The following is a 15,957-nucleotide window of genomic DNA, read 5'->3' on the forward strand; positions in this document are numbered from 1 at the left end:
TATTAGAATATGAACGGTTTTTTGAATTGCAGCCAAATGTGAGAAATGGAGGAATATATTCACACACGGATAAACACACACAGGAGAACACAATTTAGTTAAATGAATTTATAATAAACTCCATAAGTCTGTACATCAATTAAATCAGCTTTGTTAATAAATTAGTTACACTTTAATACGAAATATGGAATAATCGAGATACACAAAGTTGTCGTTATTATATAACTCGATATAGCACACATTTTTTTCCTCGCTTATTAGTATATTGTCTCTAAATAGCAACACAAAAGAAGTTCGCGCGAATATCCGATTCAGGTACATCATCTCGCACACTGTAAAATACTTAGGCGGGCCGCAATATATCCTCGATCACTTTTCACTTATCGATTATTCGTACAGAGAGAGAAAGTGTATGTGGTGTTGATAAGTGTAAGCATGTGTGTCGAATAATGTTTTTTTTTTTACGCATTCGCGTTTGTCGCGTACATACATGTCTCTGCATATGCGTGTATTATATGTATTATGTGTGTATGTATATTTGTATGCTGTCGAGGAATACGCACGTACATTCATGTTACACATTATAGTCTCTTTCTGAGTTATAAAAGTACGAAAAAAAAACTATCTTTCCATACGATGCGACAAAACGTGCTATATATATAATATATATGTATACCTACACATTGCAAACACATTATCCCGCTGGAAGGAAGCAAGAGTACATGATCTAATAATAATAAAAAATATCTCCCGATATATATATATCGTAATATACATATATATCGTAAGAATATCCAGCTGTATATCCAGTCGTCGCTATAGTGCTTTTTGCAACATTCGTTGATCATTGGATGTGTGAACGTCGAATAAATCATCTCGTAAGAGTTTGTCCTCGTATCGTCAATTGTTTTTTTTTTTTTTTTTTTTTCTTTAGTTTCTCCTGTCCCTCCCCGAAGCAGATCGAACTCCCAGCCGCGCCCCGTCACTTCCATCCCTCCGCCATACGAACAAGCCTTTCAGGTTTCAACGCCTTGACGTGGCCCAAGGAGCTCCCTGTGTTCGCTCCGGTTGTATATTGCTGCTGTCGTGGCGATCCGAGGCGATCCCATAGAGGAAACGTCATCATCGCACAAAGCGCCTCGCGAGCTCTCCTCTCACAAGCACGTCGACATACGCAAAGTGTTCCAAAGCGCGTTTCCCGAACGATGCACGATACGCCTTTAACGAATGACGATTAGAAGAAGCGCAAACAATTCCAATACGAGCCTCGTCGAGGGTCGCCGGTTCACCGTGGAGGACCCCAGCACTGCAAAAGATTATCGAACGAGACGGTCTGTGATAATAGATCCTTCTTGCTTTTTCTCGCTCGATTAAGACGTGGAGGAATTTAGAATGCTTCAAAGACCACGGTTTTCTGAATGCCTCGACTGTACGTAATACAAACGTGCTCGTTCAAAGAGCTCTTCGGATGTTGTGTTCAAGCTCGGTTCAAAATAAAGCGATCTATATAGGCACCCTCGTTCGTGTTAAAATTCTCGAGGTTCTCGAATTTCGATAAATAAGCGAGAAATATTCGCGAGAACGTGTATTTTATCGAACTGCTCCTTTGAAATAATAAAAGATAAGAAGAAGCTTTTACCTTTCACTCCGACCTGCCCGTCGGGCTTCTTCTGACCGGTCTGAAAATTCGGCGGCGGCTGCAAGTAGTCGATGCCGACCATAGTCGCGGCCGGCTCGTAATGTATCACCCGTGGCCGATCTTCCTCGGTGCTGACCTCCGTGCTCTGCCAATAAATATCGTATATCGACGCGCTGCAACGTATTTTCAGTTTGCCGGTCATGAAATGCTCGGACGTAACCAGGAACTGGAGGCCAATTTGCGAGACTTGCCACTCCGATTCGTTCGTGTCGAGCGGGCTGTACATGCGAACGTACGACTTGAGAGGCTGAGGAAGAAAGAACATAAAAAAGACAAAAATCAATCAACGATATCTAAAATTTTTCTGAACGTATATGTGGACAACTATAGAGATATATATGTATGTGTGAAAAAAAAGTAATAATTGATAACGAAAGCTTATTAATTTTTTTGATCACTCATGCATTTAGAGCCCATACATGTGCTTTGACGGAAGTATAAATTATTTCAAATAATTTTAATCTTAAAATATAAAATAATCAAGTTTTATTAATCGATTTAATCGGTACGCAGTGAGTTGACAATATAAAAGGATGAACACACTATTGCAAGATAAATTACAATTATACATTTAACTGATATTACGTTATAAAAATGAAAAATCATTCTTTTGCGTTATTTCATACGTTTTTAATGCCGTTGTTATATAAATTGTTGGTAGGATGGCGATTTCATTTTTCCATAGTATTCGTATCCAGCACGTGAAATAATTTACGTACGTGTACGTTAATGTAAGGTAATTATGAAAGCTATTTTGTGAAAATAATGTTTTTATGAAAAAGTATTTTAAATTGTAAAACTCGCTATAAGCTTCTAGAAAATTTTCAATTTAAGAGCACAGTTTCCAGAATATTATCTGTAACATTTAGAATTTAAGATATTTTGACGTATTGACGTATTGGCTACTTAAAGATTTAAAAGAATTTCCGAACATTCCAAATTATCCTATTTCAATAGCATCTTAATTAAGTCCAAAGGATATTTATGGAAATATACTGTACATCGATCGCGAGAAGAGATCAGAATGTTGAATGATTTCCCATCCTGCGAACGTTGCCCTCTCTAACTTTGGAACATGTCGAGGAGGAAGGTATCCCATAAGCTCCCTTGTCTCCGACGTTTGATCAGGGATAATGGATCAAAGCCAAGGTAAACTAAATAGAGGTATCTGTTTCTCTCCCTCCTCCACCGTTCCCATTCCTTTCCATCTCTCCTCTCGTCTAACCACACGCGCATTACCATCATTAGCAGTTGGAGCATACCTGTCGATCGTTGATATACCAAGTGAGATTCGCGGCTGGCTTGCTCCGGCCGGATGTACAGTTCAAACGCAGCGTATCGTCAACATGGTATTTCCTCTTTAGCCCTTGTATCGACGGCATCTGAGAGGGTAATTCTGCGAAGGCAAGATATATTCCGTGTATAATACCGAGTGTCCCAGATCTAAGCTCTTCAATCTTTATGAATCGTCATATTTTTGATAAATGTTTGCTCAGCGAAAATATCGAACTGTCATTCTTTTTTTTCACATAAGTTTTAAAGAACTTTCTTTATTAAAAAACATATTCTTCTAAAAAATATATTCTCAAATTATAAATCTCAAAGAGTTTATTGGAAACTGATGATGAGAGAGGATAATTTTCAAGGAAATTCTTCTCTTCTTTTTAACTGCACATAAATTAATAAGTATTAGCTTCTCGATAAGGACTTTCTGACAAGGACTGACATTGAAATCACAGAATACATATGTATGTAAAAGGTGACTGGCTAGGTCTGGGATACCCTGTATGTATGTATACACGCGTCTAAACATTCGCACGAGCTTGCGTGCAGCCGAGTCGTCGTCGCTTTGACCGGGCTTGACCGGACCCGTCGACGTTCACCAAAGCCCGACACAGCCCGAAACTTTCGGCGGTGGTGACGGTCGGTCGATACGAGGGAACGAACGCTCTCCCCTCGTATTCTCGTATCGCTCGTAGAAGAAACTCTCTTTTCTTACGATATGGCTTCGATTTTTGCGTGTCCGACCGTCTCTTTATAACGTCGTACGCATGTATATACAACGCATGTGCACGCAATTATTACAAGCATCCGCACGTTGTGTCACCGTCAGAGTCCCCGCTCGCGAAATATTACTTTTTTTTTTTTTTTAGCTTTTTACGAAGGACGTAAATTCGTATGCTTCGTCGCGCCTTTACGGCGGCGGAAAACGCATGACGGATAAAAATGTCGCCGCTCTGACGCGAGATGCGCGAATATTGAGCGGATCCGTTCTTTCGAAAGATTTGTGTCGCATCGGAAACACGAGCGAGCGTTTTCACGGATATACATATATTTCTTGTTTTTCATTCGCGAGCGAGGCTGGTTATGACGTGCGCGAGAGACACGAGAGTAATTAAAAAAGATATTTAATTCTCTCCGATGAGAAGAAGAGAGCTCCGCACGTATACGTAATATCGGAATAGATTACAGGGTATTCTTCGGAAGGAAGTGGACCCGGGTTGTTGGCGCTGAATTTATCGGATGCCACATTTTAATGACAGAATCTTGCAAAATTGCAATTTATGTTGTCGGAATATATAGCCGGATACGACCCTTGTAAATTTCGAAAGATGACGCTTTTTCTCGCTAAAACGTTCCGCGCGGGCTCGTCGATCGTATAATAAATTGTCGTCGATCGTAAAAGTTTTATCGACGCGTCGAGAAAGTACGATTTAAGTGACGCGCTTATTATTATTATTATTATTATTTCCCTTATCATAGGACTCCGCGATATTACGAGGCCCGATGGGGCACTGTAAAGCGAACGCGCGCGTCAAATCGTCCCCCTTCGCGATGATTCTCCAACGTGTTTTTACACAGTTGATCCTAACGGCGTCCCGAGTTTATTAATGTACGAGAAATAAGAGGATTAAAGAGAGGAGATACTTACCGACGACGTTCATCGCCGCGTAAACTATAGCCGTGTGGAAAGAAGGTTCATCAGCTGATACTTCGCAGCTGTACTCGCCCGCCGCCTCCAATTCCAACTTTGTCAGCACGACTTGAGTCGCGTTGCTCTCCGTTTTCTGCGGAACAACGGTAATTCGTTACTACATCCTATGGTTCCTTCTGGCACGAGGCGTTCTCGTCTTCGCGATTATCGAGGACACCAAAGATCGCGGGAAAAAAGTCTCGCGGCGAAAAGTTCGCGCGGCACTTTATCACGAGAGAGAGATACAGGTATAAAAAAAAATCGGTTCAATCCATTAATGATCGATATTTTTGCCGATCGCGCGACCCGCGACCAATCCGGTTATTCGATACATCAGCTCTCTCGTTTATTCCCAAATGGGATACCCTCGTCTCGCATCTCCGGCCGCGCTTTTATCCCGTTACGTTAAATATTCGCGATGCATTCGTGCTTGTTTTTTTTTTGCCTTTTTTTTTAACATCATCCAATTGCCAATCCGAGTGCCAATTGCGCGCGAATCGTTATCGACGATATTAAAAGTAATAAATATCGTAGCAAGGTGTCCGGGCTTTTCGAATTGAGTTTCGAACGAAAACACGTCCGCGGCTCTCCGGGTACCTGGGGATGATCCCGTAAAAATAAGCGTAAGCAACCGGGAGAGAGTCGACGTTAAAAATCACGTGTATGCGAATGCAAAACGTTCGCAAATCATGACAGAGTTGTATCTCACTGTAGGCATTCGTTAAACAAACATTATTAGGTCGTAATCCGAGCTGTCACGTGTCTGAAACGCGAAATTCTACATTGGGCTTTGCTAGACCGCATCTCTCTACATGGAGCGCGCAAAATTATATTTGACGGTGTTTTAAGCAACTAGGTTGAAGCGTGTAAATGAGACATTCGCGGATTTCTCCTAGTATATATATATATATATAAAGTAGAATATTCTTTATTTAAGATTGAATATTCTCCGCAGACGTATCTCTTTATTAAGCAATATAATGTAAAATATCAAGATATGTTCAAAATATGTTGAAAGGTTACGAAGATATATTTAAAGAGAAAAAAAACTCTCTCTATATGAAATATACGATTCTATAAATCGAGCATAAAATTGCAATAAAAGATACAATAACTCCTGTACGTTTAAAAAAAATCAAAAAGAAAAACAAAAACGCGTGAAATTTAATGGAGAGAGAGCGCGCGACACCAGAACGAGCAGCACACATCGACGAGGGCCATCAGTTACCCCTCTCGTAGGGAGACAGCTCGAATTCAAAAACTTCGATCGACCGATATGTAGAACGCGCCTCGCTATACATCGAGCAGGAACTGTACGTTCCGGCGCGTTCGGTGTTATCGTGTTCCATTCGCAACTTCTCGACCGCAATAAATCCTCGCTTTTGCCCTCTCCCTCTCTCTCCTCTCTCACTCTTCTCGACACGGTTTTTTTTCTCCGCCCGATCCCACTGGGACGCGAAAGGATCTCTAGATTTCGCGATGACTCGCGGGACATAGAAAGGTTGTAAGCTCGTTCGTCAGAGGGTTCGTGAAGGAGGGAAGGAAGGAAGCAGGAAGAAGGAACTCACCTTCACCGTCAGATTTCCGATGGGGAAAGTCTTGACCGGCGGCTTCTCTTTCGGGGCATAGCGATAAAACTCTCGACGCCCTTTGTACCACTTGACGGCGTACAACGGGTCGCCCTCGGTGTCGTACCAACAATTCAACGTCGCCGAATCGCCCTTTTTCACAGCCGTCGGCAACTGAATGCGTACCTCCCGCAGACCCGAGCAGATTCCTGAGAAAACAAGGAAAGAAGAAAAGAGTTAGTTAATTATACTTAATTGGTTACTTCATCGGACAGAGAGGGAGCAGGAAGGACCGTATTATACGTCGTTAAAAACGACAATACGAGATAGTTTGCGTTTGGTTCTACGGCTCATATCGGAACGGATGATCTCGGCGCGGTTATTAGGGCAGATGCAGAAGGGGACGGTTCACAGAGGATACTCGCGTATGGATCCGAATCTCGACTCATGCCCCCGGGGGAAAAGAGGAAATGAAAGCCGAAGGTGAGTTTCTGCCGTGTCATGTCATGAGAGGCAGCTCTGAATATCGCCTCGCGATGCATACCTCATCGATTACGTTTGCGGGCAGTGCCTCCCAAATAGGAAAAGTGACGGGCTCTTTTATGTCTTGCCGAAGGACTAGTTGAATAAAGGTATGTACGTGCCGCGGGTCTCTCTCTCTCTCTCTCTCTCTCATAATATTCTATAGATATCGATTTTATAAAATTCAAGAGATAGTCTACTTTGACGTGGTATTTTCGCGCATGGACCACTTTTCTCCGTGTTTCAACGTCGCTAAAAATATCACCTCGCTATCTTTAGATTGATGATGCGACGATATGCGAAAGTAATAATCTATCTCTTTCTTGAAATCGCGCACAACCGTAAATGAAAATAATCATATCTTCTCCTTCTATCGTGCCTTATTCGTGCGCTACGCTCGACGACGAAACAAAAGGCCGATAAAAAGGATACATTACGTTAATTAAAAGATTATATTTCCAGGACCGTTCTGCGCGAACGTCGTAAGGAAGCCTCATCTTTTAATTAGATCAAATGATCCTGCGTTGCTCAAAAGAGAGCTTTGGGAACCACTGGGCTTCGTCGTCGTTGCAAACAGCTACGCGACTGGTTATCAGAGCGACATCGTCATTACGAGGAAGTCCCCGTAATGAAAGCAGCCGCGAATATAATACGACCCCGCGAGAAATAGTTTCTTATAATAATGACGATGCGCAAAATGCGCTTTACCTCTCTCTCTCATCCGCGAATTCGAAATTATTCGGCGTATCCCCAACGCCGACCGTCGGAATCCTCTATCGATCGCGAATACAATCCTTTCGCGTTGCCCCTGTTCCCCTTTGCCCCCTTTGCCGTCCTCGCGGTGCCGACCAAATTTTCTCATTCACGAGAAATGGAATCGATCTCACACGCGAGAAACAGAACTTACGCGTTTCCGTATGAATTTCGGTCCGTGCCGCGCGCTTCGGGAAATTTTCGCGTGCCGATATATTCGAGAGACGATTGTTCGACCCCCTTTCAGAACCGACCCCCTTCCATTTTACAGCTATTTATGTCGCGAGTTTTGCACTAAGCATTATGTAATAAATCTATAAATTTCCACACATATATTCCGTGCCTTGCTCCATGAATTGGAGTCCTATTATGGACGATTGTTTACTAATTGCGGATCTTCCAAGCGTATTGTATCTTGAAAAAGAGAGTAATTTAAAACTTTAAATTTTATACATATGTATATATATATAAAATAAAAATTTTCTCATTTATCACGTTCTTCTATAGTGAAACAACATAGTTAAATTTAAATTGGAAATTCTGTTTATGTAAAGGAAATCTGCGATATTAAAAAGTTGCCGTGTAAATGATTCATGTGCAGTACACGTAACAAATAACGATTTCAACGCGACATTTTCAACGCGAACTTTTCCGCGCGTCGGAGAAGAGAAGCTCTTAACATTTCTTTTCTCGGGATCGATATAATCCGACTCGCAGTTCCGCGGATTGGATGAAAGTTTCGGGGAAGTTGTAGGGAAATATTGCCCCAGCGCATTAAAGGGTGTGACGATCCCGGCGTAATGCCCCCCTTTCTCCTTCTTCCACCGTTTAGAGGCACTTTACGGAGAGCTTACGGGTATTTAGTTACAAAACCACGAGAACACAATCTCTCTCTCTCTCTCTCTTGCGCAATCGGTCGTTAGTCGTTAATAAAAAGCAGATTTGTGCGACAAGACTGACGAGTAGAAGAAAGAGGGAGGAACACTGAAGTAAGTGTCCGCCCTTACACTCGAGACGCCAGGACTTGCTATCGTCCTGTCGAGACTGAAAGTGACGAACGTGCCGTCGTGCGAAAGAAACAGATAAGCACGCACGAGGAACGTAACCACCCTCTCGGGCGACGACGATTAAGGCTGGAAGGTTTAACGAGCCGAGTTGGCTCTCGAATCACCCGGGAGAGAGAGAGAGAGAGTTTTTCGTCGTTGAACGCGTTATATTCTCTCGCGAAAAAAAACCAGACAGAAGAGGGGTAAAAAAGAAAAACGGGCGTGTGCAAATCGTCTGATGTGTCACGCAATCATTTTCGCAGTCCAGGGTCCGAGTATGAAGTGGCGAAGTGAATAGCACATCAGAGAGTCTCTCCGCTCGAGAAGCAGAGACTCATCTCGATTCGGAATATCCCGATGCCGATACGAGAAACGGACTCGGCTTAATTCGCTTACACTAGTCCCTAATGGCGATACGCTCGGTTTAACGGACTGCTCTCGCGCAATGAATGCGATTTCGCCCGATCGGACAATCGCGCGAGCAGATCCGCAAAACGGATATGATGTTCGGTAGAGCGATCGGCTTAATTAGCTGCCGAGCGAAGCGACGCGTTTTCCAGGGAGAGAGAGAGAGAGAGAATGAGGCCCGTATCACTTCGACGTTTCGCACTCCCGTGAGCCTCAATAGGGAGCTTATCTTTTGTCAGAGAGCCGGCGAAGGCTCGCACGATCGAACGAAATCATCGACTAGCACACACATGCTTCCTCGTAAGAGTACTTTGAGATATCGCGAATAGCAGCGTTATCTGAATTATACCATTGTTCCTTTTTTTACAACCGATAAATCGCAATAACGTAATAGCGGAACAATTGCGAGCACCCCTCCTGGATGCTACATTATGAATGGTGCGCGTATATAGATAACAGCCAAGTTCTGTCACTTTTCCAAGAGCGAGAAGGAACGAATTTTTAATAATTCGCTTTTCGCGAGTATAAAAACGTTAATGTTCGACGTGAGAGAGATACGTACCTCGTTTAATATCGAATTTTTGCATCCGTTCAATGATCAACTTGTACGGTACTCATCGTTTTCGAAACAAAATGTTTGTTAACGACAGATGCGTTAGTCTTTATGATATTGATAACGTGGAATGTGTTTTGCACTTCATTTATCAATCGTTATTATTTGTAAGAAATTGTTATAATTTTCAATAAATCTAATTATCGATATCCTATAGAAAAAAAGTATCTCTTTGTGCCATTTATTTTTGTTATGATGAAAAAACATTGAAATTATTTTCCCATATATATCTATACTTTTAGTATTAAACTCTTAAATTATTGCCAATTTCAGTTTGTCATTCGTTATTGATGCATATGGAATGTATTCTTTATGAGTGCCTCTTATCAATATCAGCGTAATAATTTCGACAATTTTGGTTTATCGATTTAATGATTCATGACTTATTAGTAATTTCTATCGAACAAACCGATAAAGATGATTTTTTTAAGTATATATTAATCTATTGTGATACAAAATTATGCACCACAAATAAGATGAGGATAAAAAAAAGATTGTCAAAAGAACTAATATCGACAAAAGCTATTTTCGAAGTACATATATATGCATTTTTAAAAGAAAAGCAAGCGCCCAAAGCGGCGAACACATGCAGCTTCCATTTGCAAGCTTAGAAGAGTCGCGAATAAAGATCGGATTACTCCGCAAAGTTTCAAGACGATCGAATATTCGATTGTTCCAATGACGTTAGGGAAGAAAGACATCGACGACAGACAGAAAGGGAGAAAGAAAGCAGAGAGTATCGAAGCGGCAGATCGTCGGAGCGCGAATTCATTCGCGGAGAGCTCTCCGCTCTCTGCGTGTGTCATAAAATCGCATTCGCCGGAATGCCATTAATGCGATTATACCGTCGAGATGGGAATTCGTTAAATTCGTTAATGCCCCATTACGAGGAACGCCCGCACGTTTTACGGCGAACGGCCAACGACCCTGTCATTCCTGGAGTCCCGCCGCTGATCTCTTCTCGCTAAGAAGAGGATCCCTCTCTCATCCGGAGAGACGCGTGTGTCTGTGTCTCTCCGTTAATAGTTTTTACACTTTGTGTTCTCGCCGCAAGAAACAACGCCCATCGAGTTTCGTACTCCGAGAAATCCATTTCGCGTGCCTCCGTGAAATCCTGACAATCCAACAAACATCCCTCGACATTCATCCCTAACATCGTTCGCATCGCGTTACCTATATATGTAGGGATATACATATATGCGTACTTACGACGTTTCGCAATCCTCGCACGTATGTATGTACATGCATGATATATGCGTGCACTTTATGCTAATATCCGTAATGAGGGAACTTTCTTGGAGATATCATAAAAAAAGTGTCTCTCTCTCTCTCTCTCTCTCTCTCTCTCTCTCGCTGACCCAGAGCGCTCAGGTACCTTTTACGACGGAACGAAATTATCATGATAGAAATGTATATAGTCGTTCTCTCTCGTGACTAGAATTTCTTATAGTTTGGCACACAGCATGTTTGGCATACACCACAGCATTTTTGTATGATAATGATAAGATAATTTAATTATGCTTAATATAATATCGGCGTAATTTGATTTAATCCCAATTTAACGTAATCAATAATTAATTTATTGTCTGAGCTTAACGTAGTAATAAAATTGGACCGAGAAAAGTCGAATATAGGTGCACATGTAAAATTTATACCATCGGTCTGCAAACAGATATTCTCATATAATATTTGTGCATGATTCAGTTTGTTTTACAGTGACTCGAAACTTAAGGTATGTCATTGATGACGCAAAGATCCATCTCGATGTTTCGATAGGAACGGAATAGTTTGCGTACATGCAATCTATTCTCATCGATAGCTATCGGGTGCAAGCAATCCGCAATTCGGTCGACGGGGGACACGGATCTATATCGAATATATACTGCCTGTGGGGGCGATGTGAACGTATATAAAGCAGCCAGCGAGCGAGTCGCACACTTGGGAGACACGCGATTTTTGCAGAACACGAAAACGTTCCGGAGAACGCCTGTCTGTCGTCGACATAACAGCGACGACAGAACTGTAACATTGATAAACCGAATGTGTGAAAAAGAAGGAGATTCTATGTGTCGCATGCGTGTGCGGAGAAACACGCAGTGCATCATACGCAAGGGATGCAGGGGATGAAGGCGCGTCACGTCGCAAGAAGGCCAAGAGACTTACCCACGATGTGAACCCACAGCAGGATTTTCAATTCCATGGATGCTCTTGTCGGTCGTCCTCGTCGACGTGACTGACTAGGGCTGTCTGCGATCCTCGCTCGTCGTCTATCGTCGTCGCATCGAAAGCGTCTCTTCGCATGTCGTCCGGAGAGGCACCTCTCCGCGCGGCTTCTCTCTCTATCTCTCTCTTTCCCTCTTGCCTATATCCGTGAGGCTCTTCAGCAGCAGCAAAAGCAGCAGCAGTAATAACCGACGACGCGTAACGTAGAGAGAAACGAGAGCGACGACAGAGGCGGCAACATTTCCCTTACATAATATACGCCGGGTGATGACTGGGGTCGTCGACTCTGTGCGTTTACGCGGCGATCTGCGATTACCCGAATAAAATACCCCGGATATGCGCGATCCGCCGAGCCCGGCTTCTCTCTGGTGGTTGCACGGCTGGCTCCGCTGGAACCCCCCCGGTTGCGTTTCGCGCAGAATCAATTTCCTCGCGAAACGACGACGGCGCGGAGCCGACGACGCGCGCGTCGCGAATGCGCGAACACAATCGTGCGAGAGCGCGCTTGCGCCCCCGCATATGGTGTCTTGGTGTGACTTGGATATTATACATACATATAATATGAAGACACGTACACGAGGCAACACGCATCCCCCGATGGCGCCGCGGGGGTGAATGTGCGTACGTATACGAGTAAAATCTGGTCCACCGATAGATTCCGAACAACCCCGAGAGCTGGGGCTCCCCTTCGATAGGCCAGTTCCCCTTTCTGCCCCCGTGTGTATATGTGTGGATGAGGATGTGTATGCATTTGCGGGATAAACGCGCTCTTGCTTACGTGGCGGGCGGTCTTGTAGTGCGCGATGTATTTCCTTCGTCCTTTTTCGAGAGATCCCGCTATCGATATTCTATCAGACCAACCTATCCGTTTGTCTATTTGCAGGTCTGGCTGTTCTGTATCGCTGTATTTTATCCGAGTGTCTATTCGAGCGAAAAGACTGCTTTGTTCCTTGTTTAGAGTATTTGTACATTCCGCCTCTCTTGCCAGGATTGATCTTGATAAATAATTGCGATTAATTTTTCGACAAAGGGTAATTGTTATTTGATTGTTATATACCTCGATTGTGTAGTTACTTAGTTATTTTTTCATATATTTGTATACTCTTACATATGTATATTTATATATCTATACGTCTATATCAGAGAGTATATAAAACTACCTTACTTTAATAAAGAAATAAGAGAAAAAGATTTATGGCCAAAAGTTTAAATAAAAGAAACGATCAATCCAGGATATTTGTTCATCTGTTTGCTTACAAAAATATTGTCCCGTCCTGGCTATTTCCGGTAGAGCAGTTAAAACGTAACACAATGAACGCGACTTGTCGGCAGCATAGATATTGTTCAGCCTTTATCCTCCAGAAAAATGTACGAACATAACTTACATGAAGAGTATCATACACACGGGGAGGAATACACGGATATCCTCGATTATTTATCGTTGTCGCCCACCTCGATGTAATACAAGAAAGTGGAATGGACAAAGAGGGTCGTATCGCAGTAGTACAACACGATTGCGTGGTTTGCGTAAATAACATTGGCGTGTGTTTGTACATCGATTGCATGACGTCATCAAATAAAAAAAAAAACGTAAATCACAGAACCGGACATAGACTCCCGCAATCCCCTCGAGTAACTTTGCGAAAGGATTGTTCGATTCTCAATCGGCGCAGCTTGCGTAATCTCCGTTCTCTTCTTTCAGATGATGTTAATTTTAATTAAAAAACGAATTTACGTCCGCCGAGCAGCTTTCGGTCTCGCGTGTCCAATTAAGAAACTAAGGCGAAATAATAATCCTCCGAAACTTGAAAAGTGTCTCTCGACTTTGATGGTGCATTTTTATATTAGCTTTGTCACTCGTCGTATCCGCGTTTCTCCGCGAAATCAAGCCGCGCGTAAATCTCCTCGTTGCACGTTCCAATTTAGACTCCGACTCCTCGTCAGGAATATAAATAACTTTAATCATTATTGCATCTACGCGTAGCTGCATGTCCATTAAATGGCATCGACAAACCAATATTTGTGTCGTTACGTCGGACGACACATTTACACGGGGAAATTTAAATTCACGCCGGACACTTCTCGCACATACATGTACCGCGCGTTTCCGGATAAACTAATTACACTCACCCATCGTCCCCCTGATTGAATTACCCGCGATGCGCCAAGCCGGTGAATTTCCGCGCGATAAATGTTCCTGTCGTAAGTAAATCGCGTCAACACGCATCGCGAATGCAAGAGAGAGAATGAATATACGAGTCGCGCCTTTGGCGGTGTGCGCGGGTAAATGATCCTTCTGTAGGTCCTATTTACGCTGCAATAAACCTGAAAGGTCTCTGGTGAGACGCGGGAAGATCGATGGTACGTTTTCAGCTCGAGGCAGCAGGTCGTTCGCGCTGAAATGCATCTGATTGTATACGGCGGACTGGAGCCGTGAAAGAAATCTCTCTTCCCCTGTCGCAAAAATGAGAAGAGGTAGAGCGGTTAATCGCGCGAGAAAAAATATACTTGTTAGAAAAAAAATCACACGGCTAATTTTTTCATTCCAGTTTGCGTGAGTGACGTTAATAATCATCTTTGCACTTGTCAATCCGGCCGCGTCTGGTGACACCGTAGAATTGCGCTACAACAGGCGGATGATGATGATCGCGGAGGGAAGGGAAAGGGAGGAAACACGATCTCATTTCGGATTCATAGGGACGCGATTGCGCGAATGAATAGCAGGCTAATTAATAACCCATTGGCCCCGTGTTCGGCGTTTGTTTAACATCTTAATTACGATTCATTCGGGAATTCGCTGCGAATTATCCAACAGACTACCGTGTTCTATCGCAGCGAATCGTGAATTTATCATAAAATTATAATACGATCGATTCAGACTAGTCTCTGCAATCGTGTCAATCCGATATTTTTTTTAAGAGAAAACAAAAAATCGCTCGTCTAATCGCGCAAGTTATAAAAATATTGAAAATTGCAATACGAATTTTCCCTGTAATCTAAAACGTCTCAATAAACTCTGACGCGGATACTCGAGGGATGTATAAGCGCCCTCAATCGCCATTCAATCTTGCCGGAAATAATCCCGATTGGGGGAAGAATCGCAGAAGTTAACGAACTCGAATCCTTTCTCGTATAAATAGAAGATGTTCGTTTTTATGTCCTCGAATGTTCCATCAGTCTCAATGAAGGACGCGCAGCATCGAAACGACCGCTACCGATTATATAAATAGCGCTCATCCGGGATAGATGCATTAATATGCAACGAGCGACGAGTTATCGTTCCAACATTTCGCCGTCACTCTTCGGGAACGGGGCGTCGCTGATAAACGAGAATTCGCGACGCGCCGTCGATCGTTTCGCCGACGCCGACATTTTCAAGGCATGAGCTCGCTCCGTAAAAGAGAATCGCTACTTTCTTCTCCCTCCTTTCGCGTCTCGCCACCCTCATCGCATGGAACCCTCGCTCTCACCCTCGTCGTCGCTGCCTCTCGCATCGGGGGATGGAAAGCGAGCGACGGGGATGACTAGCGACTCTGCGTTAACGCAGCATTGACCGAGTCGAGGCGAGGCGTTGTTACTTCTTTCGAATCATCGAGCGATACACGAGCGTAGTTGTGCGAGATACACCCTCTAAATAACGTAGAAGCTCATCCGTGCGTTGGGGGGATATATATATATAAGCGTCTCTACCTACCCAATCTTGCCGGGAATAGAGACAAGAAATAAGGCGAGCGAAATAATTCGCGACTTCATTAAATCTCGCGCGTACTCTCTCGGAGAATTAGGGAATATTGGAGCGGAAAGCGCTGATCGCGCTGAAAAACCATCACCGATATATCCCGCGTGTAGAACTCTGTATTAATTCTCTCCAAAATGATATAAATTTAATGGATTTTACGCTTTTATATCCGATTGGAAAAGTTGCGTTTATCTATATGCATATTTTGTATTCATATCAGAGAGATATATATATATATAGCTATAGCGAATATATATAGATGTACATTTGTCAATACGCATTTAAACTTTAGAATGAAAAATTGCTGCTCTCGTATTACAAGAATACGTTGTCATCATATTCGATTACGTATAATCTTGTTATATGACAAATATATAGCTGACATATAATTCACATGTTATATAACTGCGAG

At 42.9% G+C, this 15,957-nt stretch overlaps 1 protein-coding gene across 2 annotated transcripts; it reads right to left on the bottom strand.

The window, feature by feature from the left end:
* Window positions 1-904: 904 nt before the first annotated feature.
* LOC145941318 (cell adhesion molecule 3-like) lies at window positions 905-14,665 on the bottom strand. 2 transcript variants are annotated; one of them, XM_083047391.1, is made up of 6 exons: window positions 11,747-14,665; window positions 6,242-6,450; window positions 4,632-4,767; window positions 2,962-3,095; window positions 1,640-1,946; window positions 905-1,333 (listed from the first exon to the last, which is right to left on the bottom strand). In XM_083047391.1, the coding sequence occupies exons 1-6, from the start codon at window positions 11,781-11,783 to the stop codon at window positions 1,317-1,319; spliced, it is 840 nt and encodes a 279-aa protein (XP_082903517.1). In that variant the 5' UTR covers window positions 11,784-14,665; the 3' UTR covers window positions 905-1,316. The 2 variants fall into 2 exon arrangements, with proteins under 2 accessions (XP_082903517.1, XP_082903516.1); XM_083047390.1 differs by having other exon boundaries at window positions 905-1,306; window positions 11,747-14,659.
* Between the last annotated feature and the right edge of the window lie 1,292 nt (window positions 14,666-15,957).

This window comes from Prenolepis imparis, unplaced genomic scaffold, assembly GCF_030444845.1.
Source record: "Prenolepis imparis isolate NDT839.2.m4 unplaced genomic scaffold, iyPreImpa1.0 SCAF_10, whole genome shotgun sequence".
In the NCBI taxonomy this organism is placed as follows: domain Eukaryota; kingdom Metazoa; phylum Arthropoda; class Insecta; order Hymenoptera; family Formicidae; genus Prenolepis; species Prenolepis imparis.

Coding starts and splice junctions, on each gene's coding strand:
- LOC145941318 (XM_083047390.1), bottom strand. CDS start 11,783: ATGGAATTGAAAATCCTGCTGTGGGTTCACATCGTGG. Junction 4,768..6,241: donor TCGGAAATCTGACGGTGAAG/GTGAGTTCCTTC, acceptor GTTGTTCCGCAG/AAAACGGAGAGCAACGCGAC. Junction 1,307..1,639: donor CGGGCAGGTCGGAGTGAAAG/GTAAAAGCTTCT, acceptor AATCTTTTGCAG/TGCTGGGGTCCTCCACGGTG.